General features: G+C 41.0%; 2 protein-coding genes across 5 annotated transcripts; both read left to right on the top strand.

Moving 5' to 3' along the window:
• The first annotated feature begins 261 nt into the window (after positions 1 to 261).
• tbl2 (transducin beta like 2) lies at positions 262 to 4,364 on the top strand. Of its 3 annotated transcripts, XM_029519479.1 has the most exons (8): positions 262 to 414; positions 517 to 747; positions 1,415 to 1,539; positions 1,832 to 2,016; positions 2,156 to 2,307; positions 2,780 to 2,906; positions 3,459 to 3,611; positions 3,730 to 4,364. In XM_029519479.1, the coding sequence occupies exons 2-8, from the start codon at positions 621 to 623 to the stop codon at positions 4,187 to 4,189; spliced, it is 1,329 nt and encodes a 442-aa protein (XP_029375339.1). In that variant the 5' UTR covers positions 262 to 414; positions 517 to 620; the 3' UTR covers positions 4,190 to 4,364. The 3 variants fall into 3 exon arrangements, with proteins under 3 accessions (XP_029375339.1, XP_029375340.1, XP_029375341.1); XM_029519480.1 differs by having other exon boundaries at positions 262 to 747; XM_029519481.1 differs by lacking the exons at positions 262 to 414; positions 517 to 747; positions 1,415 to 1,539 and having other exon boundaries at positions 1,836 to 1,993.
• A 773-nt stretch (positions 4,365 to 5,137) lies between these two features.
• Positions 5,138 to 20,374, top strand: mybbp1a (MYB binding protein (P160) 1a). Of its 2 annotated transcripts, none has more exons than XM_029519154.1 (27): positions 5,138 to 5,355; positions 6,034 to 6,129; positions 6,652 to 6,735; positions 6,824 to 6,898; positions 7,265 to 7,372; positions 7,482 to 7,672; positions 7,910 to 8,077; positions 8,262 to 8,379; positions 8,466 to 8,755; positions 8,889 to 8,999; positions 9,087 to 9,212; positions 9,764 to 9,970; positions 10,241 to 10,349; positions 10,485 to 10,578; positions 10,717 to 10,877; positions 12,035 to 12,151; positions 12,299 to 12,460; positions 12,703 to 12,876; positions 12,964 to 13,121; positions 13,501 to 13,635; positions 13,725 to 13,784; positions 14,608 to 14,734; positions 14,829 to 14,897; positions 15,480 to 15,593; positions 17,038 to 17,139; positions 17,237 to 17,361; positions 19,058 to 20,374. In XM_029519154.1, exons 1-27 carry the CDS (start codon positions 5,179 to 5,181, stop codon positions 19,395 to 19,397), a joined length of 3,798 nt encoding a protein of 1,265 aa, XP_029375014.1. In that variant the 5' UTR covers positions 5,138 to 5,178; the 3' UTR covers positions 19,398 to 20,374. The 2 variants fall into 2 exon arrangements, with proteins under 2 accessions (XP_029375014.1, XP_029375013.1); XM_029519153.1 differs by having other exon boundaries at positions 12,296 to 12,460; positions 13,725 to 13,809; positions 14,603 to 14,734; positions 19,058 to 20,372.
• The last annotated feature ends 994 nt before the right edge of the window (positions 20,375 to 21,368 follow it).

Below are 21,368 nucleotides of genomic sequence, written 5' to 3'. Positions count from 1 at the left end.
CAAAGGGAAGGCAGGCATAATGGTAGATTTGAACATATCAGACAACGTTATGCTGAAAATCCTTATTACTTAACTTTTTATTGCTGCGTTCACTGAACGACCACTGAATGATGTTTTGAATGTGTGGAGGTGGGAACTGGGCTTTTACTTTGAAAAGTACCTTAGAGGATGTGACAGCACATTACCAGGAAATCGGTTGGTCACTAGCACTTTCCAGCTTGGGGGTTTCTATCGCTTTGTTTAGCGAGTTTTCGATCCACCGAAGAATTTTTTAAGCGACTAACGACAAAACTACAGATATTTTCAGGTCTAGTTGGTGACTTGGAGACCTGAAAGCACGAATCATTCTTACTAACTGTTCTGAATGAACAGCAGCTGCAGTCATTGTCCCTCTTCTTTTCATCTCCTTCTGCGGTACATTATGATTATTATATAAAGCTATACACTTTAATGCAAATACACCTGCATAAATATGTGAATGAATTGTGCAATTTACTTGATGACGTCAACTTCTAGCGACTTTAAGGACAGCCAATCGCGACCGTCCTTACTGAGGGGTGAGCGCCAGTGCGGAGTAGAGACTGCTAGCGGAGCGACGGACGTGGCAGAAACATCTAGATATGGACGTATCTGCTCTGGCCGTCCTGACTGTGATCCTGGGCGCACTGGTTCTTCTGGTCGCATTGGCGGTGGGCAGACGGAAGGAGGAGATAAAGGATGAAACGCAGCATGCGGCGGAGCTTGTCGGTAATAGCCGTCTGACCAGTTAGCCTAACTGTAGCTAGTTCCTGAGGCGGTGAGTCACCGACTTGTTCACCATCTCTGTCCGACTGTCAGGCGCGTTTCTTTGGCTGCAGTCATTCTCAGGAAGGGTGGACAGATGGTGGTGCTGTACCTGTATCTGTATCTATGTCTGTGCTATTTCTTTATCGGTCACACAAACGGATTAATGATAAACTGAAGCAACTTTTGATCGGCTGTCACCGACCAATCAAGTGAAGCCACACTGACGAAACAGACCGACTTATGTCCAGTCATTGACTCTAATTTATATATTTAGTAAAAACTGCAAATGAATAAATACAAAGACATCAAGGAACAAGAAGGGGAACGTCAAATACGGCAAAAGGAGGAAAATAATGAGTATATATACAATATTTGGTATAAATTTGATAATTTGAAGGAAGTTAGTTCAAGTTTTTAAAGGGCATCTTGTGCTATCTTTCTTTAACAGTAAAATAACAAATGAGCAGTAGTTTGGCAGAGCAACAGAAAATGCCATTAGTTTTTTTTGTGAAACATCACTCCTCTGGGCTAAAAAAAAAAAAAAAAAAAAAAGCATATCTCATTATTGAATGATTTTAGTACCATGAATGAAAACGCAATCTTTGCAATCTCTCTGTTTGTCTCTCAGCCGAGGGCCCTGTCGTCAAGGGCGCATCCAAGAAACAGAAACAGAAGCAGGAGAAGCAGCGTGGCCGGAGGGATAAAGCTTCACAGAACAATTTCAGCCATCAGCTGCTGGCATCCTCACTGAAGGTAAACTGGAAAAAACACTGTCACTGTAAAACATACTGAAATGGCCTCTCAGTGCCAATGGAGCTGTTATTTGTCGGGAGACATAGCTGTCAATATCTCAGAAATCCAGAAAGGTCTAATTTCTATTTATTCCACTTTCATCTATCAAAAGTAAATGTAAAAAATATATTAAAATACTGGGTGTAGTTGTGAACTAAATTTCAAGATTTGGATCTTAGAAAAGAACAAATCATGTTTTACTTTAAGTTTTGTCTCACAGGCTATTCTCTGAGCGTGTATGTATTTGTCACAGGGCCATAGTGGGAATATCACGTGCCTTGATTTCAGCAGTAATGGGAAGTACCTGGCATCCTGCGCTGATGACCGTACTATTCGGATCTGGAGCACCAAAGACTTCCTGGATCGGGAGCACAAGTATATGAGAGCCAATGTGGAACTGGATCATGCCACACTGGTGCGCTTCAGCCCGGACTCCAGGTCTTTAACTCATTAACTCACAGCCGAAGCTCTGCCTTCGTCTTTCAAACACACTTGATCTCTTCTGGAGGTAACGTTTAGATACAGGTTTGTGAGAATGTAATCATTTTCTATCCTGACTGTCATCTTTTCACTTCAGGGCGTTTATCACCTGGTTGGCCAATGGAGATTCCATCCGTGTCTTTAAAATGACCAAGAAGGATGATGGCAGTTCAACCTTCAAAGCTGCTGCTGAGGACTTCCCACAGAAACACAAGGCCCCCATCCTTAACATTGGAATTGCAGAGACAGGTACAGGATCAACCTCATTTTAGTAATATGGTATTGGCAAAAATGTACAATATTTTGGACTGTGTGTTAAAGAACATACAGTACACATTAACTCACAGCAAATATATAAAATATTACAAATATTCAGTGTTCACTATAGAAACCAACTTTTTTTTTTTTCTAATATGGAGTCATTAAGAATGTGGATGCATTGCGACATAATATTTTTTTTTTCCTATCACCTGGCTGTTGCAATGAGGAAGCCCAATTTTTTTTGTCTGTACAGTTCTTGTAGCTTTTGTTCTTGTATGTGAACATTCAGCAATGAGTAGCAAGATCTTGATATTTCATATGAGCAAAATTACTGCTAAATGAGAAAATGTCTTTAAATCAGTTTGTGCTTTGGAAATTAATTTAGCTGATATTAGATTTTTCTGGTCTTCTGCTTTGTCAGCAGTCTACATGTAGTCCTAATTCAGCTTCCTCTCTGCAGGCAAGTTCATCATGAGTGCCTCCACTGACACCAGCATCCACATCTGGGACTTGAAAGGAGAGGTACTGGCCTCTATCAACACTAACCAGATGACCAATTCTTATGCTGCTATCTCTCCATGTGGCAGGTCAGTCCCACCCCCTCCGCTTTACTGCACACCTTCCATTTGAAAGATTGTCTGTCTCAGATTTACAGTACCTAGATAATGAGCTTCACATTTTTATGTTTTCTTGTCTGTGAATCAGAATACTCCTGTCAAAATGAGTTGTCTGTTTAGTGCTCAAAAAATGGAATGAGGGGGAAATTTCATACTAGTTGTTAAAATGTCTGTTGAAATAGGATTATTTGAGTTTAGTGTGTTTACATTGTTTTGGGTTAGGGCTGATAAACTGCAGGAAGGATTTGAAGCTGGTTTGAGAACTTGATCCATAAGTTTGAAAACTTCCATAATTACTAAAATATTGAACATCAGGTTGTAAACTCAGGAGGCAAAGTTTTTACAAATCTTTCAATCTGTGTTATGGAAGAAATTGAGCCCAGGTTCATCAGTCCCAACATGATGGTCTGAACACCTGCTGCACAGTTTTATGAGACAGTATGTTGTAGCAAATAGTATTTCAAGGTAAAATGTTACTACAACACAAAGAGATGAATGTGTGGACTCTTTGTCTTTGCTCAGGTTTGTGGCATCATGTGGCTTCACTCCTGATGTGAAAGTGTGGGAGGTTTGCTTCGGGAAGGGAGGAGAGTTTAAAGAGGTGACAAGAGCGTTTGACCTGAAGGGCCACTCTGCAGGAGTTCATGCATTTGCCTTTTCCAATGACTCTCACAGGTAACTAAGATTTTTTTTTTTTTTTTTTCTGATTTCAGTACACAGCCACAGAAGTGGCTCAAGCTGACAGCATTAAAATTGCAGTCTAAACTTCTTTACTTTGCTGTCGTTTGATCAGAATGGCCACAGTATCCAAGGACGGCACATGGAAGCTGTGGAACACGAATGTAGAGTACAAAAAGCAGCAGGATCCCTACCTCCTGAGGACTGTCCCATGTGCGTCTTCTGAAGGTAGCCTGGTGGCCATGTCTCCAGACGGCCGGGTGGTGGCCATCAGTGAGGGCTCTAACATAGCTATGTACAATGCTGCCAGCGGTGAGCTGGAAGAAGAAATGCATGGCGTCCACAACGAGGAAATCACTGACCTTAGGTTTGATAATACTGGGCGCTTCTTGGTGTGCAGTGGCAACAAGGCCATCCGAGTGTTTCACAATGCCCCAGGCTACAGGGCAGCGATCAAAGACATGCAGGACATGCTGAAGAAAGCCCAGAATGAAGCCATGAAGCAGAGATTACAGCAGCAGATAAAGGAAGCTCAGAGTGCCCTGGACACTGTGCTGGCTGCTCCTGCTAATTGAAGGATCTCTAAGAAACCCCACCTGAATTGTGAAAATGTCAGACTGACTGCTCTTTCTTTGTAACCTCAACTCTCCCCCACACACTAAATGATCTGGTTGGGAGTTAATGAATTGGCATGCGGTTTTAATAAATCTATCTTTTTATGGAAAAATAAAATTTTTGACTTCTGGTGTTTATCTTACTTACTTTTTTGTGGTATATGTTCCTTCTGCAAGTGTAAGCCCCCATCCACTCAAAAGTCTCACTTTAAACGTTTTATGTATAATCGTGTATATTTGTATATTTACACGCATGCTAGAGGAATTTTTTTGTCAATTAGGAGATGATATGTGCTCAGCAGTTAAAATCTCAAATATAATTTTGTAATTTGAATTTGTGTTCTTTTAACCTTTTTCTGGGTGGGGAAAAAGTAGTGATCAAAATTATTCTTGAAATACTTTTTTCATGTCTTAAATGCGAATAGAGCGGATATTTCACAAAAATTCAGTTTGATTTTTTTTTTTTTTTTTTTTTTTTTTCAAGCACTTTAAAACATGGCAGTCAGGAAAGATGCTTCTTTGTAGCTTTACTCTTAAATTGCACAAAGTAAAGCCAATGTAACATCTCCAAGACATTCAGTTTGCTACCATGGAAGTCTATTGGAATCAGAATATATTCAGTTTAGAAGCTGAAGCCAGAAAACTTTGACAACTCAATTTTGGATTATTCCAAAATATTATTTAATTATAAAAAATGGCTGCTTGTGATTTTTTTTTGGTGAATTTAAGTTATTGTAGTTTTGCTCTCTTAACATTTGGTAATGAAATATACTATCATAAGGGTTACTTAACAGTTACTTGTTTTTCTCAATAAAGTTTTTGTTGTATTTGGAGAAAGGGGGCGGGGCTGAGGTGTTGAACCGGAAGCAGTATGTGCGCAGGGAGACACGTTTTCCTGCCGCAGCAGCATGCACAGTTAGCCGCACAGTTAGCGGCGCAGCTCGGAGGAGATGTCTGTAGAGATGGTGGAACTGTCGGCCAAATCCTCAGAGCCGGTTCGGCCCGCTGGCGTCCTGCAGCAGAACCGGATCTTCCTGGACTTCTTCTGGGACATTGCCAAACCCGAGCAGGAGGTCCGGCTGAAGGCTGTGGAAAACCTGATCCAGTACCTGAAAACCAGCAACAAGGTGAGGCGGACGACTGAGTGTAACCTCAGCATGGTCCAGCTGCACATGTCCGGCTCTGGGACAGGAGCTGGAGATGCAGATTTAAATACTAAACTTCTTTAAATTATAGACTACAGGTACAATCACTGCTCTGAAACGTTTCCTTCAGTAGAAGTTCGTCAGAAGAGCTCTTAGTATTCACAGTGAGTCAGCCTTGTGTAAGTTTGTTATTGAATTATTTTCTTTAGGGAACTTGGATATACGGGCTGGTTCAGATGCTCTCTATCATTTTTTTTTATGTAAAGTAACAAGTAAATGCAGCTGTCATAAATGTAAAGTACAGTTGTTCCATCAGGCACATGAGAGTGAATATTTAATGTTTTCCTAGTTGTCCATGACAGAAAACTGGTTTTAACAGAGGAAACACAATGATGCTGTGCTTCAGGGAATAAAAACTGTCAGATATATAGTAAGATAGATATATGGAGAGTTATTTGATCTTATTATCCAGCACTAAATAGAGACAGCTTTGGGTTTTGGGGGACATTGGCGATTATCCAACCTTATTAGAAGGAATTAATCATGTGAACCATGAAGACTGTTGGCTCTTCAAAATTCTATTCAACCAAATGTGTTCAGTCTCTAACATTATGATAAACTTGCTGTGAGTCATGGCATGATTCTGTCTGTGTGTTACAGGAGGATGAGTTGGAATACACCTTTAAAAGGCTGGTCGATGGTCTGGCACACACACGAGAGGCTGCAAGACCTGGATTCAGCCTGGCACTGGGACAGGTGAGAGGAGACAGCGATAACTAGCTCACCCTTTCGTTCCATAATGACATGGCACGTTGAGAGATCCTAAATGTAGGCCAGACTAAAGAAAGCCTGAAATAAGTTTTGAGGGGACTTTCAAATAAAACTGATGTTTTATTATTGGATTTCTAATAACTGTCAAATGTCTTTAAAATCATGTTAGATGGTGGTGCTCTCATTTTTGGAGCCAGAAAAGGGTTTTTTGTTTTTAATAAGTTGGTGATGCATGGTCATGCATTTTCAAATTTCACTAAGTTGCTTTTAGTACATGTTACAGCGTATGTCACATGTATTTAGATTTAATTTAGATTAAATATGGCATTTAAAAAAGTTTTCTGAGGTGACCAGTGTTTGTGAAACTAATTAGGTTGGAGCTTTGGCCATGGGGAAGCCCAGCAAACCACCAGTGATCACTTTTGGCAGTGTCTACTATAAGATACTTGAACCAAGCAGGAAATAATTAAAACTGTTGTCTTACCCTAACATGCTTTTGTGTTTCAGGTGTTGAGTGCCTTTGAGGACATTTCTCTGCAGAGCATATTGGACAGAATCAAAGAGAAGCACAATTTGCAGACAGTGAAAAAGGTGAGGGTTTGGTGTTTTTCCTCTGTCAGCAGAGAAATGGCCTCAGGAATAAAAATTAGGGCTCTAAAAATCTTCTTGTGTTTTTCAGAAACTTGTCAGAAATGCTATGTTTGGAAACTTGTTTGGCGTCCTCGCCCTTCATCAATCCAGCCGCCTCTCTAAAGTGAGTAGTCAGCTTCATTCATCATTTTTAAAGAAAAGTTTGAACTCTTTGTCTTTGCCGGAGAAGGGAGGGTGAGTGTGTTTGAACCCATATACACTCTCTTGTGGAGACCTTGTGTCCTAATTTTCCTGGCGTGGTTGGCAGGTATGCCTAGTAAATATTCATTTAATAGACTTAATAGAAGACATTGTCACTGTCAGGAAAACACGGGTCTGAATAATACATAATACTGATTGCCAGGATATGCAATCAAAAGATGATATTCCATCATGTAATAGGGGAAGTAAATGGTCAGTATACACCCTTCTCATACATTTATGGTTGGTGTGTGTTGTGGTGTCTTACCTCTTTCTTGTGTGTCTGTAGGAACCTCAGGTGGTGTTGGGATGTGTGCAAGTCCTCCAGAACCTCAGCCAGCACAGACAACACCTGAAGGACCTGCCGACTAAAACCATGACGGACATTCTCAATGAGGTGATTCCATAATGCAAGACCCATGTGGCTTTAATCATCACACGTGCATCCATCTCTTTTTTTCCTACATGCCATGTGTAATTACATATGTGTTTGTATATGCTGTCAGATCTCAGCGGACGTGTTTGAAGAGGTGCTGCTGGGCGCTCTGCAAACTGACCTGGCGTCAGCCTTCAGTACTCCTGAGCAGCTGCAGCTGTTGCTAGTAGCACTGCAGCGATTCCCACAAACTCTCAAACCCAAGAAACTCAAGAAGCTGCTGGGCTCGTCGACCATCATCAACAATGACAACATCCCAAAGTAAGAGCACTGCGATTGGCCTCCTTTGGCTTCTGTTCTGTCACATAGACGTTAGCACAGACATTAGTTTTCTATATTTATATCCCTCAATTTGAGTTTTCCTCATTCTTTATAGTATTTTGGTGAATATTATATAAGAAGTACCCACTAGTTTCCCTTTTTACATCTGCTCATTAGTACCTGAAATGGACGGCTGCTGTGTCTAAGAACTATGCAATGTTTGCTGTTGTGTGGCAGGTTGATAGATGTGTTAAAGACTGCGGCCCGCTCAGTGAAGAAGGAGCGCATCCTCCCTGCAGTGGCCCTGGACCTCCTGAAGCTCTCGCTGAAGGAAGACAGCTTTCAGCTCTTCTGGAAAAAAGCCATCGTTGAGGGCATGTTGAAGGAGCCGCCTGGACCAACTCAGTGAGTCTTCACAGAAAAACAGCTGTTCAAAGGCTGAAATGACAAGGAGTTCAGACATTTTATATTCAGAGCTGAAATTTCTGCTATTTTCCATCCAGTCTTTCATAGTTTTTCTTTTTGTCCAGGTCTAGTTCCAGTTAATAACACTAACATGTTTCATTGGTGTTGTCCTCTTTGTTTCCAGTTACATGAGCTTCCGTCTGCTGGGAAGTTCCCTGCCTCACCTGTCTGTAGCCCAGCTGAAGGAGGTGTTGTCTGGAGAGGTGATGATGCACTATGGTGAACATGTGGTGTCTGCTCAGGTCAGTGGGACAGTCTGCTGGAGTATAAGCAGTAGCTTTTCAATTTTTTTTTTACACTTTTAGTTCAGTTATCTGGTTTCCCACAGAAACCAGACCGCTTCAAACTGGCTCCAGAGATGGAAGTCTACGTGTCGGACTTCTTGCAAGGGTGTCAGGACTCAGACAGACAGCTAGCAGTGATGGTGGGCTTCTCGTCGCTGACCAATCAGGGTTACCCCGTGGTGCCGTCGGTGTGGAGAGTAGTGCAACACCTCCAGCCCGATGTCCTGCAGAGCTACGTGGACTGGCTGAAGAACATGTTCCTGCAGCCTCAGCTGGACAAGCTGCTGGACTTCAGCACTCGCAAGCAGAAAGACAACCAAGGGGAACAGAAGCAGTGAGTGCCTGTGTCTGCTGTAAAATGTTTATCTGTCTCAGAGGCTCAGCTCTTTACCTGCCTACTCTGGAGACCCTGAACAGGAAGTCACAGGCATAGTAGCAGCTTGTAATGACCGGTTTTCCTTCCTCAGGAGGGAGAACTCCATATTCCGCCTAAGGAAGTGGATTGTTGCTCGGCTCACATCAATTGTTGACAACCACCATGTAAAAAAGCAGGAGGACCTCATCATGGATCTGGCCAGGTGAGACTTACTTACAATAGTAATACAAAGGTCTTTGTGTTTGATGGAGTTGAAGCCATCTTTGACATTGCGTTGTCTCTTTTCCAGGTTTGTCTTTTTCCACGCTTTCTTCAGTGCCAAGAAGGCCTCAGCCAACATCACAGAGACGGAGGGAAAACTTTCTTTCCCACTGGATGACAGAACCAGAGGAGTGCTTGTCAGTTCTTTCTTTGGGTGAGACACAATAATTTCCTTTAGAAAATTTTCTCTTAAAATTTAAGAAAATAAATCTCTGAGATGAAGGCAACCATCAGAAAAAGATTGTATTGATTAAGAAAACTGAGACTCTCCCATAGCAGTCTGGAGACAGAGAGAACATTTTTCATTGGCACAACATCTTCTTCATGTTGTTGCAGGATTGTCATCCTGTAACAAGGATGAAACTGTCACATTTGTCACCCAATTCATCAGTTTTAGGCTGATTGGTCGGGGAAAATGCCTGCTATCGTCCAGTGGTATCACTTTCCTGAACAGTGCAGTCATTTTGAAATCTTTTCAATTTAAGATAAAATAACAGAAACTTAATCTAGTTTAAAAAATCCTGTGTTTGGGCTGTTTGTGTTCACAGCACAAAGAAAGTGTTCCAGTGACTTTTCATATCTTTGGAAAAAGCTAAGTCAGCTAAATGTGACGTCACAGTCAGAGCAGAGCGCTCTTTTGTCCACGGACTACAAGGTTGCTCAATCTGTTCATCCTCTATTAATTCCTCTGTCTTCACCATCCAGACTCCTCATGTCCATGCACCACCTGCCCCTTGCTGAGCACTCAGCCGAGGGCGCGGTGGCCAACCAAAAGCGGACACTGGGTGTGACAGCGGATGGCACCATGTGGATCTACCATCTGGTCCAGTATGCCCAAGTTCTACTTAACCAGCCAAAAAGCATCCACAGCAGCCAGCCCTTCAGCCCTGAGCAGAGACAGGCCTGGGACAGGTAGGACAAGAAAATCTCCTCAGAGTGACATGTTCTCTGATCCCACAGCAGGGCAGAATCAAGATAGCATGATGCACCTCAGTTCTTTTAGGCATCGTTCCTGACAAGACAAATTTCCCCACTGAAGACAATTCAATTAATCTCATCTCACCACAGCAACTTCATTAATGTAGCTCAATTTGATGTCTATAATCTGCCAATTGATTAAATGTTTGCAACCAAGCAAAGAAGGGATTTGCTTGATATTTCTTCCTACATTTGCTCTACCAGCATGCTGGAGTCAGTGGCAAACCTGAAGAAGAAATCAAAGAAAGGCCAATCAGCAGAAAGTGGCGCGTTCCAGCAGCTCTTCCTTTTGGTTGGCATGCACCTTTTCAAGGTGAACATTTAAATGCGATGATGCAGGAGTACTCTTCACCTGTTTGGATCATTGCAGCTTGCTTGTTCTTCAATTTTATGTTTTCATTTTCAGTCCTCTTGACTCAGAATACACATAATTATATTTCCTCTAAAGGCACCTGAGGAGCTGCTGGACTTAATGAAAGACCTGCAGAGCTGTATGGACAAGGCCGAGGAGAAGAAATCCAAGAAGAAGAAAAAGAAAGAAGGTGAGGCTTCAAATGCTGTTCACACAATAGATAAGTTGTTAAACAATATGTTATTTGTACTTACAACTTGTTCCAATGCAGCTAAGTGGAGAGAGATTTGCATTAGTGTTGTTTTAAGCTGAGTTTTCCCTGATCCAGCCACAGATCTGGGGGAGGAACCTGACTGGGTGGAGGTGATGGTGGACATTTTGTTGTCCCTGCTGTCACAGCCAAGCCGACACATCAGGCAGGTCTGCAAAACCGTCTTCTCATCCATCTGCCCCCACGTTACTGCAACAGCCCTCAATACCATCTTAGACGTAAGTAACCTGTACAAGGTCATTCATCATCATTTGGACAAGAATAGCTAATTTTCCCATTTTCTCAATGATGTTTAAAAAGCTGTTTTTACAGGTAGGTGCGATTAACTTAAATCAGTTGGCCAAAGAGGCGCGAGATTCTTGACCAGCCATAAAGTCCACCGGCTTCAGTTTTCAGGTCAGGTCAGGACAGGTCAGGACAGGTCAGTCACGTCCTGTGACTTTACTCAGACAAAGGAGGCCGTCTCTCTGTCAGAGAAATGGTTAAGTTGGTGTGATATGAGTATGGAGTTTTAGTCATCTGATAAAAGTTATAACCAATAACTGATATATTTTAATTGGCTATGATTTGTTGACTTTGTGTATACAGAAACTAGATTCAATCTCTGTGACTACCACTCTACAAATCTGCATAAATTGTCAACATGCCACTGGGAACGGGACGGCAAGTGTACTCAGAGAGGGGTACATGCGTAAAGTGTAATCTCGGGCAACTGGACCTGGTTGTATTTCCTTTCATCCAAGAGGTTTCTTCAGTTCTCAGAGATGACTGAGAATTTGTTGGATTCTAATACACGTTTTCTACTCAAATGTTTAATCTACAGTAGCAGGACAGTGTCTGTGGGACTAACTCAAAATGAGCTCCAGGAAGGTGTCATTCTGGGCAAAAGTGGAGCTCTATGGCACAGAGGAAAAACATATCAAGGCTTTGGCATTTATATGGTTAAAATCTTTATTTATAGTGGAGCCTTTTGTGCCTTTGTTGACATCTGAACTGGGGCAAGTGCAGAGCAACACAGAGCTGAAGTTGTCTGACATGTCGAGCAACAGTTGTACTCAGTAATGGCTTCATGTGTGCAGAGTGTGGTGCATGTCAGGCCCAGGGCCTCTGTATAAAAAGGCTGTTATCCTGCTGACTAGACTGGCATTAGAAACTCCCTTGTTTTTTGATTTTATTTTATTTTTTTTCTTTAAAGTAACAGTTGTTTTACTAAATAAAAATATTTTATTCTTAGCAACTGCTATAAGTGTTACTGCTAAATTTTGGTTGTTATTTACAATGACCTTAAGGGATCCTATTGAAAGTCATGTGGATTGCTATGGCTGCTCTGTGAGTAACTGCAACAATGGTGTGTTTTGTTTTTTGGCCTCTGTAGGTTCTGGACTCAGACAATAATGATGAAGACAGTGCCTTGTTCGTCACTGACGATAACTCCAACACAGCCCACAAGAAGAAATCAAAGGAAGAGGATGATGATGATGAGGAAATGGAGGTCAGTTCTCGTCTTAGTCACAACTTTTTTTCATCAGATTTTGTGTCACATTGTAAGTTAGATTTTTCCAGATTAGACTCCCTTAGTGTTTTAAAAGTAACACCTGATGTTAGGTCCTAACACATTTGATCATGACTCTGCCAGGAGGACACATCAGACGAAGAGGATGACTCTGACAAGGATGAAAATGATGAAGCGATGGAGGAAGATGATGATGAGGAAGAGGAGGCAGCAGAGGAGATGGAAGGAGAGGTGGACCAAAATTTTCGTTTGGAGCTGATGAAGGTGTTGCAGCAGCAGAATGCTCTGGTGAGTGTTCAGCTGTGACGTCTTAAAATCTTCAGTCACCGATATTTCTGGCCACATGGGGGCAGTACAGTGAATCGTAAGCTCAAAGAAATCTCAATCGAGCTGGTCCTCTTAGTTATGTCCTTGTTGCTTTTGTAGAGGAGACAACAGTGGACTGGCCACAACCTGGTCTACAGCAGAAATGCACTCAAATATTGTGTTAGACATCCTGGTTACAGCCACGTGTTCTTTTGCACGTTCAGGCCACTGAGCAGGATGGCAGCAGTGATGAAGATCTGGATGATGATGCCATGATGGAGCTGGATAAGAGTTTGGCAGCGCTGTTCTCAGAGCAGAAGAAAAAGACCCAGGCCAAGAAGGACGAGAAGACCAAACTACAGAAAGAGAAGAATCTGGTGCGAGACTTTAAGATCAAGGTCAGTCTGTGCTCTTGTAAGGAACACACAAACACTCTCAAAATGAATAAATATCTGACCCTCGGCCTGTATGTTGGGCTGCTGTAGGTGTTGGACCTCATCGAGGTCTTCGTGGCCCGACAGGCTGGCAGTCCTCTTGTGTTGGGTTTGGTAGAGCCGCTGCTCGGAATCATTGACAGAGGAATGAGCTCCGAGAGCAACCAGCAGGAGCAGGATTTCCTTCGCCGAGCTGCAGACATTTTCAGGTAACGCACTTCAGCTGCAGACTGAGGTGATTCAAAACGTGTTCATCAAGCAATAACACACACCTGGCCATTTAATAAACCTCAGTTCAACTTCTCTTTCCGCTGCGGTGGTTGGGAACAACTGTAGTTATTCTTAGCTGCCGCTTGCCAAAATGAAAACCTGAACACATCCTGTGTCCATGTCCTATGTGATACCTGCAGAGTCCGGTCCCCACTTGTCTTTGCAAACAAATAAAACCTAAAATGAATTTGCTGTATATTTTGTTGTCACGTTTAGAAACCAATTAGAGCATCTTAGTCTTTAGGTTTGATTTTCGCTATTTCCAGATTTTTACTTTTAGTGACAGAGTGTTTCTTGTTTGCTTATTGTGTTTCTCAGGAACCAGCTGTGTCGGTCTAAGGTTTACTGCAAGACTGTTGGGGACAGACAGGAGGAGCTTCATGGCCTGCTGGACAAACTGATGACCAAAACTCAGAAGCTGTCCGACTCTTCAGTTTGTCTCTATTACTTCAGGTACAACTTATTGTTTCAAGACTGAGCTGTTGTGAACAGTCGATAAATTGTGCTGTGGGTGTTTTTCTTATGTAGTACGTTCTTTGCAGTGCGTCTCTGTATGTGGTGAAGGTGCTGCGAGGAGCTCCCACTGAGACCAAAGAGGAGCAGTCTGCCGAAAAGACAGCCAGTGACGTAGGTTTATCCCAAACTGATTCATCATCTTTGTTTCCACCCACCATCACAATCAGAAGACTTTCTCACACAGATTTCTTATTTTCCTTTTTTTTGTGTATATACTGGAGGTGGAATGATTAGTTTATTAATCTTTGACTTGATAGCAGAAAGGTGTTTTGAATATTACATTTTTTCCGGCTCATTATATATGTGCCTTTTTTCATCATTGTGTTGAATAGTAAACTGAACATCTTTATGCTTTTTCTAATTCCCTGTTTCCAAATTTCTCACTTTTCGCTCAAAATGATTGTTAATTGGAGGCTTTTTATTTCTGTTCATATAAATTCTCCAAATGAGAGAAAGCTCATAAAGAGTCTGGTGTGTGGATCTGTCTTCAGATATTTTTAGTTCAGTAAAACAAAGGGAAATGTACTCAGTGTGACAGGTTGCTTTTTTTTTCACCCAGATTCAATGGAAGTCAATGGAAAACTAATGTTTTTGTATCCATCCCTGATGACATTTTGATTCATCACCATAGGAAAAGCAACATTAAATTACAACTAAGTTTATTTTTATGACACTTTGTTACATTTACACCAACTGTTCCAACTCAGTACAATTGAATTTAAGCATTATTCATTTCTTTTTTTTTTTTCTTTTTTTTGCCCATCTGCTTTCCTCATTATCTTTAGTCAAAATGTCTTCTGTTCTTCTTTAGGAAGTTCTGATTAAGCTGTCTTTTATGCTGATGCCTCCATTTGTCTGATCCCTGATAATGGATTGTCTGATCTTTTATGGTGTTTGTGTGCAGTTGAGGTTCATGGGGAATGTGGATGTGGATCGAGTCTCCACCATCTTCAGAGAAGCTCTGACCTCCTTCATGAGCAGGAGGAAGAGCCCTTTGACTGCACAGATGTTCACAGACTTGTTTTGCAGATTCCCTGTGAGTACAGAGATGCGTCTCAGTCAGAAAACAAAAGTTAGTTCAGAACACGCAGATAGAAGATCGCTAATACAGCTTGTATGTTATTTTTCAGGTTTTGTGTGTGAATCTGCTGGATACAACTGTGCAGCACATCACATCCGGGGTCAGAGAACATCAGCAGGTAAAGGTTTTGACTCTTCTACTGAAGGTCAGGCTGGTAAACAACTTCAGGAAAACCGTGGTCAAAGTAAAACACAATTTATTGATTGTCTGTGAATGTACGGCAGGTTTGGCAGAGAAGCCACCAGCAATGAAGATTTATGGTTATTATTTTAGACAGACCTTTTAATGTCAAAGGCACACAAGATTAAATGAAACATTACAACACAGTTCTCCAGAGTTACATCTCAAATAAAACCATGTTGTTTTTGTTCGTGTTGGATCACTGAATCACGTCTATAAACCTGCTTTTTGAAGGTATTTGTCGGGATGTTTTTACAGACCCAACAATTCACTGACAAAACAAAAATTGCAGAACATTACCAGACTTTTGATTTTTAAAAACATATTTTGACAACCTTTTTTTTTTTTTTTTTTTTTTTGGTGGTGGTAGAATCAACTTTGCCAAAATTTTTCCCCGAATCTCCTCTACCGATTCCAATGCCTCTGTATTTTAAGAAAATTCTTCTTTTGCTGTTTATTTCCTTGGCATGTCAGACTTCCTGTTGATAAACATTGCTGTGTTGTGTGTGTGTGTGTTTAGGGCCAAGCCTGTGTGTTGGTGTTGCGGGCGATGCAGAGCCGGGAGGTTCAGCAGCTGCTTAACGGCGCTCGGCGGACAGAGCTCTGTGTGAAGATCACATGTCAGCTGGCAGAGGTGAGCACAGCTCTGTATCACAGTCGAGGGACTCATCACAGGGTTCACACCCAGCGTGAGCCCGGATTTCTTTCACGCATTCGTGAATTTTACAGCGGCTTATAGATGGAATGCTAAACAGCTTAGGGCACACTTTTATTGAACGAGGGGTTTCACAGTCCAGCTGTAGTGGAAACACTGGCCCAATGCCAGTCCTGTCCAGTTCCCCGATATGTCTGTGAATTTTGTGATGAAACTAATTAATAGCCATATTTCCACGTGTAAGATGGATGTAATGCACGAGGCTGTAACGACATGAACATTTTTCACCACGAGTGGAGGCCTCTATACACCAACATCCTTTAGGGTTGCGCAGATTTTAATTATATTGTTCTCAAAGTTAATGAGATTGCATGGAGCTGTGATAGATGATAATTGAAGCCAATACTGCACTCCCTGTCCTCTGTGCGTCCTTGAGACGTCTGAGGGTAAAGGCAAGCATAATTACATGCTTCTGCAATTTTTCACCAAACCACTTCTTTACTCTGCTCCTTGTCTTTCTCCTCCCAGGCACCAAACATGTTTCCTCCTCCATAGTGTTTTTTTTTTTGTTTGGTTTTTGTTTTGTGTTTTTGTGCACCATAGCTAAATGTTTGTCAAGTGTAATGTCAGTCCTCATCTCTGAGCTGCTCTCCTTCAGTTTTGTTAAACGTTTAATGAAGACAGTTTTGCACATAGAATAATTCAAAATTACTGCTGCTTGACTTCACTATGAGATCCATTATGTAACTTGTAAGACTGTGTGTTTGTGAGTGCATTAATCATTCAGTATAACTTCTGTTATACTGAAACCCATCAGTGTAAACACAGTAAATCAGTTGTAATATTATAAAATATATCTTTATGGGATCAATTATAACTGATAACAATACCATACTTTAATACATACTAAAAACATCCTAATAGCTGTTTCTAACTACACTGCAGTTTGTGTTAAATCAGCACCAGCAGTAGAAAAATGTCTTTAGAAAAGCTTTATCAAGTTCATTTTTGGAAACATTTGCTCACCAGAATTGGGTCAGCCCTCATCAGAAATGGCCAACCACAGCTGTCACATTAAAGAGCTGTTTAGCATTGTAATTACGCTGACCGTGTAATCGTAACCTTTAAGTCCAGCTCAGGACACAAACACGCTTACAGGAAATTCAATTAACACACATTACAAACAGGCCTAAATAGAAATATGACAATTCTATAATACACAGAGATTAATGGACATGAGCAGTTCCTAGATGGGCAATAATACTAAACACCTTTGAAGCCAGACTTCTTTTTATTTATTTATTTATTTATTTTTTCCATAGATGGCCTTATAATAGTAATGATAATGTGGAGAACAACAAGGATACAAGGACAGAAGGAGAAAGTCTAACAATGCTGTCTTTTTTTTTTTTTTTCCCCTCAGAGCCTTCAGCAGATCAGACAAACTGAGAGTAAGGTGGTGAAAGAGAAGGTGCTGAAAGTGCTGGAGCTCTGCCAGTTCCTGGTCAAGCATGTTCACCAGCAGGTTGGTCGGATGAGATACTATGAAAAGGAGCTTTTGTTGTGGATTCAGTCTAGATTTTCAATCTCTGTCCCTGGTTCCTCTCCTCTCCGCTGTGTAGAAGCTGTCTGTGGACCTGGAGCCACTTCAAAACATCCTGCTGGCCTTGACCAGCGTAATCAGCTTCAAGAAGACCGGCAAGCTGGAGGACACCTACTGGGCTGTGATGAAACACTTTGGAGTCATGTGAGTTAAAGTGGTCACAAAAACAATAAATAAGAAACAGTCTGCGCTCATGTCCTTTATGTTGCGTTTGCACTGGTGGTGCAGGGAGAGGGCACAGCTGTAGTCAGACTGAATTAAATCAGCTTGAATGCAAGGATGCATCTCCAGAGATGCAGAGATATTGATCTTGGTTTCATCCAGCTGCTGTAATGCTTTTCCGACAGTCTTTTGTCCTGCACATGCTCACATATAAAAAGCCAATGAGAAATCTCGTTATGTGCATACGTGGCCAAGAAGTCAGCATCCTCTTTGAAAAATCTAGTTGGGGAAATCAAGTTTCCTGGAAGCAGAGATTCTCCTTTATGTGATACTGGAGAAATTAGATTACTGCAGACAGCTGATAGTAAAGCAGCTGTTTAAGAGCAAGTAAGCACGCCAGATGTTTCTTCGTTTTGTAGCACCAGGCTACAGGTAATGATAAAACGCCACTGTATTCCAAGCAGCTCTAAAAGGGAGTTAATCCAAATACACTTATGTAAAAAGGTACAACATTACAGCAGAAGTAAACATATTTACAGCCTGAAAATATCATCTCTCTCTTAATGTCTCTGTTGCTAATTTAATCCTTCATGACAGCTGTGCAGGGGCTTATTTTCTGTATTATGCACCTGTTTATATTTTATGAAGGCTTAAAGTTCAGCATAATTGAGTGTTTCAGGTTGCAGGAGAGTCAGTGTATGCCTGCTCTGAAGTCCCTGCTCCATTTGATCACCTCCAGTGAAATGTTTGTGAGGTAAACAGTAGAAGTAGCACAATGCTCCCGGCTGTGCCCAATAACATGCAACCAACTGGTACATTTGCTTGCACGTATTTGATTGGCCAGTGCACAGCCCTGTGTTGAAGCGCCATCAGACAACAAAATTGGCTCGGTCCTTCTTTTACAGCATTATTTTCCTACTAAAGCAGTTTAGTAGCAGCATTGAAGTGAAGTGAGGAAGGGGTTTTTTTTTATGCATTTCCAAAATTAGGCTGGCCTAAAAATTTCAAGCTGTTATCAGTTGTGGCTTTTGTATTTGTGTTATTTATCATTGTTGTTGTTCTTTATTTCTTTTTTCATTCTTTGTGTGTTTAGTGTTAGGCAACTAATTTCTACAGAAATATGATGAATAAGGCCATTTAACTGAGGGTTCAAAGTAGCATCATTTGGGTAAAGCTAAAAGGTAACTGCTTCCTCAGTCTGTGACAGAGCGGGGGAGAGATTTAAAACCTGTGGGAGCTGAACAAGATCTGACATCCCACCAACAAAGACAAGCAGCCCCTTCCATCGCTGAGTGGAAGAAACTCAGAGATATTATATTCTTTTCAACACAGCAAACTGAAGTTCATCGTCTTTCATGATTCGGGTTTGGATGGTTTGATGTAGTATAAATATTTGTCTTCCTTTCTCCATTTAAAATCACCATTCAGTTCAGCAGATAATTGTGTTCTGTTAAAACTATTCAGTACAATTAAAAGGCTTTTAATTGACACCTGACTATCTTTATTAGTTAATGGATAACTTTTCAGTATTGATGTATGAATTGACACAAGGTGATGCCCCTGATTGATGAGTTCATCCTGGACTTTGCCTCAAGACAAGATCTTTCTTTCCTTTTCTTTTTTAACTTCTTTTTTGTACCTTAAAGTTTGCTGACCTTGAATATTTTCATGTTCACAGGAAATCCAAAGCTGAAAAGACAAAGTCTGACAAGGAACCTGAACAACAGCCACTTTTCAAGAAGAAGAAAGGTTTTCTACCAGACACCAAAAAGCGTAAAATGCGCATGAAGCCTGTTTTAGAGCCAGCAGCAGCTGCCCCCGCAGAGAAACCAGGAGCCGACAAAGGACAAGTCAAAAAGAAGCATGACAAGAAAACAAAACAGAAACGACCAGCCAACGGTGGGCCGGCTTCTCAGCCCAACCCACCCAAGAAGAGCAAGACGCAGTCTGAGGGCAAGCCAATGAAGAGGAAGAAGAAGAAGCCCAAACAGAAAAAAGAGGGAGGAGGGCAAATGTAAAGTGGACACTGCTATTTTAATGGACACAGAGGTTTTTCTTAATTTCTCCTTGAAAATGTTGAGTTTTCGTCAGTTCATTTTTCTAGTGTGTGCAGTTGACTTGGCTGCACGTTGGTGTGTTTCATCACAAGATCGTTGAAGTGAATTGTTTAATTAAGGCACATTATTTTTCTAATGTGTGACTATTGATTAAAAAAATATGTCTTCAATAATAATTTAATTTCTTCTCACAAAAGATCATCACAACCCCGAGTCCACTTCATAACACAATCCATTTTGCTATGCGGAATTACATTACATTAGCGACATGAAAAAAATAATTTGATTTTTTTTTTTTTTTTTGACATCTGATGGAATTGAAATTGGAAATCAGAGATTATACAGTACTGTGAAATGGTTATGGAACCTAAAAGTAAAGTTGATCCATGAACTATACAAAGTTCAGTGGAAAAAATACAAAGTTAACTAAGTTTGATGTGTCCATACTTATTGTGACATTTAAACACCAGCTCTCCTCAGTACATTGTACAGTTTTTCCACGTACTTGGGAGGTTGTTCCAATAGTTTTGGAAAACTTACACTTTCCTTATTTTCTCAGTGGTGTCTCTTCATGCAAGTCCAGACAGAGTCTATGATGTCAAGATGAGGAACCTGTGGGGCTCAGACCATCTGTTACACGCTCTGTTTTTCACTGAAGATGATTCTTTATGGCTAACTCTGTCTGCAGGCATTCTCTGCAGCAGAATGATTTTTAATAACAATCAGAATATTACATCTGCCGTATCTAAGACTTTTGTGCTGCACTGTGAATTGTCTAAAAATACAAGTACATCTGTAAGTTGTTCAACGTGTCAAGTACGATGTGAATTTAATTCTGTGAAAAGCTCCCAATCAGTAGTTGGGAAAAAAAACTCTACAGAGCCAAGGGAATATCTGTCTAACTGTTATCAGCTGCAGATTAATGCACATTTCGTTTAGTGTGGGTTTGTTGTTTTCTTGTTTTTTGCCTGCAGGCAATTTTTGTAGTCTGAATAAGCCAAAATTTACCTTGTCACTTGCCAAAATATGCCTTTTAAAATGCGGGTGTATATGTCAGATTTCCCCTTTCTATTTTGTATGAATGAGTGGGCAGAACGTTTTTATTCAAAAGGGAGTATGGCATGCCTTACGCACAGGATTGCATGTTGCAAGGTTTTTTGCTGTAAACTAAGGTGAGCATACTTGTAATTCAACTGTCAGAAAAATGATGCAGTGTCCCACAAATGGATTACTATACAGGACATGAAGCCATGCAGCCATAAATCAATGGGAGCGCCAGCCAAGGCAGCAGAGCCATCTATCAGTAATCTCATCTTTAAGCGCGTCTTCACTGCAGGAACCTTCAGAGGTGAGTATTTACAGGAGCCGTTTTCAATCCAAGACAACATTATATTGTTTGTGTTGAGTCTGTGCTGGAAAAAAACAAAAATAATGAGAGTTCAGAGGACGTGCAGTGATTTTCTACATGACAGGTAAGAGGACATTCCAGTGTAGTGGTGTGTTTCTCCTAAGATCAGAGTTTCAGTCTTTAATCATAGACTGTTTAAAATTCCTCTCTCCTCCAGATAATATCCGTAACATGCATCTGAAAACTACTCGTATAATATTTGGATGTTAACAAATGCTACAAATGTGTATATTGAATATTTTGAAATATAAAGTTAACAAAGGGCTTGCCTTCATTAGGTTTCCACAAACATGAGTAAATGAATGCTGGATGTGCGAATAAGCATCAGTTAGTGAACAAGTTAACCTTGGCAACTTTTTAAGGTGATTATATGACAGTGTTGTGTCTCCACCGTCCCAAGGGGCAAAGTTTGAATGTTGATTGCCTTTAAACTTTGTGTCAAAGACCTGGAGGGCTGATGGCAAATGTCTTTTGTGACCCATAACTATTCCTGAAAATTAAGAATCTCCTTGGAGAAGGCAAAT

This window comes from Echeneis naucrates, chromosome 14, assembly GCF_900963305.1.
Source record: "Echeneis naucrates chromosome 14, fEcheNa1.1, whole genome shotgun sequence".
In the NCBI taxonomy this organism is placed as follows: domain Eukaryota; kingdom Metazoa; phylum Chordata; class Actinopteri; order Carangiformes; family Echeneidae; genus Echeneis; species Echeneis naucrates.
Note: the sequence above shows the minus strand (reverse complement) of the source record. Positions and strands in the feature narration are given on the sequence as shown.

Excerpts from the sequence above, each read along its gene's own strand:
- mybbp1a (XM_029519153.1), top strand. The coding sequence starts at position 5,179 with ATGTCTGTAGAGATGGTGGAACTGTCGGCCAAATCCTCAGAGCCGGTT. Across the intron at positions 7,673-7,909 it reads AACAATGACAACATCCCAAA|GTTGATAGATGTGTTAAAGA; the intron begins GTAAGAGCACTG and ends GTTGTGTGGCAG. Across the intron at positions 17,362-19,057 it reads ATGAAACACTTTGGAGTCAT|GAAATCCAAAGCTGAAAAGA; the intron begins GTGAGTTAAAGT and ends TCATGTTCACAG.
- tbl2 (XM_029519479.1), top strand. The coding sequence starts at position 621 with ATGGACGTATCTGCTCTGGCCGTCCTGACTGTGATCCTGGGCGCACTG. Across the intron at positions 1,540-1,831 it reads TGCTGGCATCCTCACTGAAG|GGCCATAGTGGGAATATCAC; the intron begins GTAAACTGGAAA and ends TATTTGTCACAG. Across the intron at positions 2,308-2,779 it reads CATTGGAATTGCAGAGACAG|GCAAGTTCATCATGAGTGCC; the intron begins GTACAGGATCAA and ends TCCTCTCTGCAG.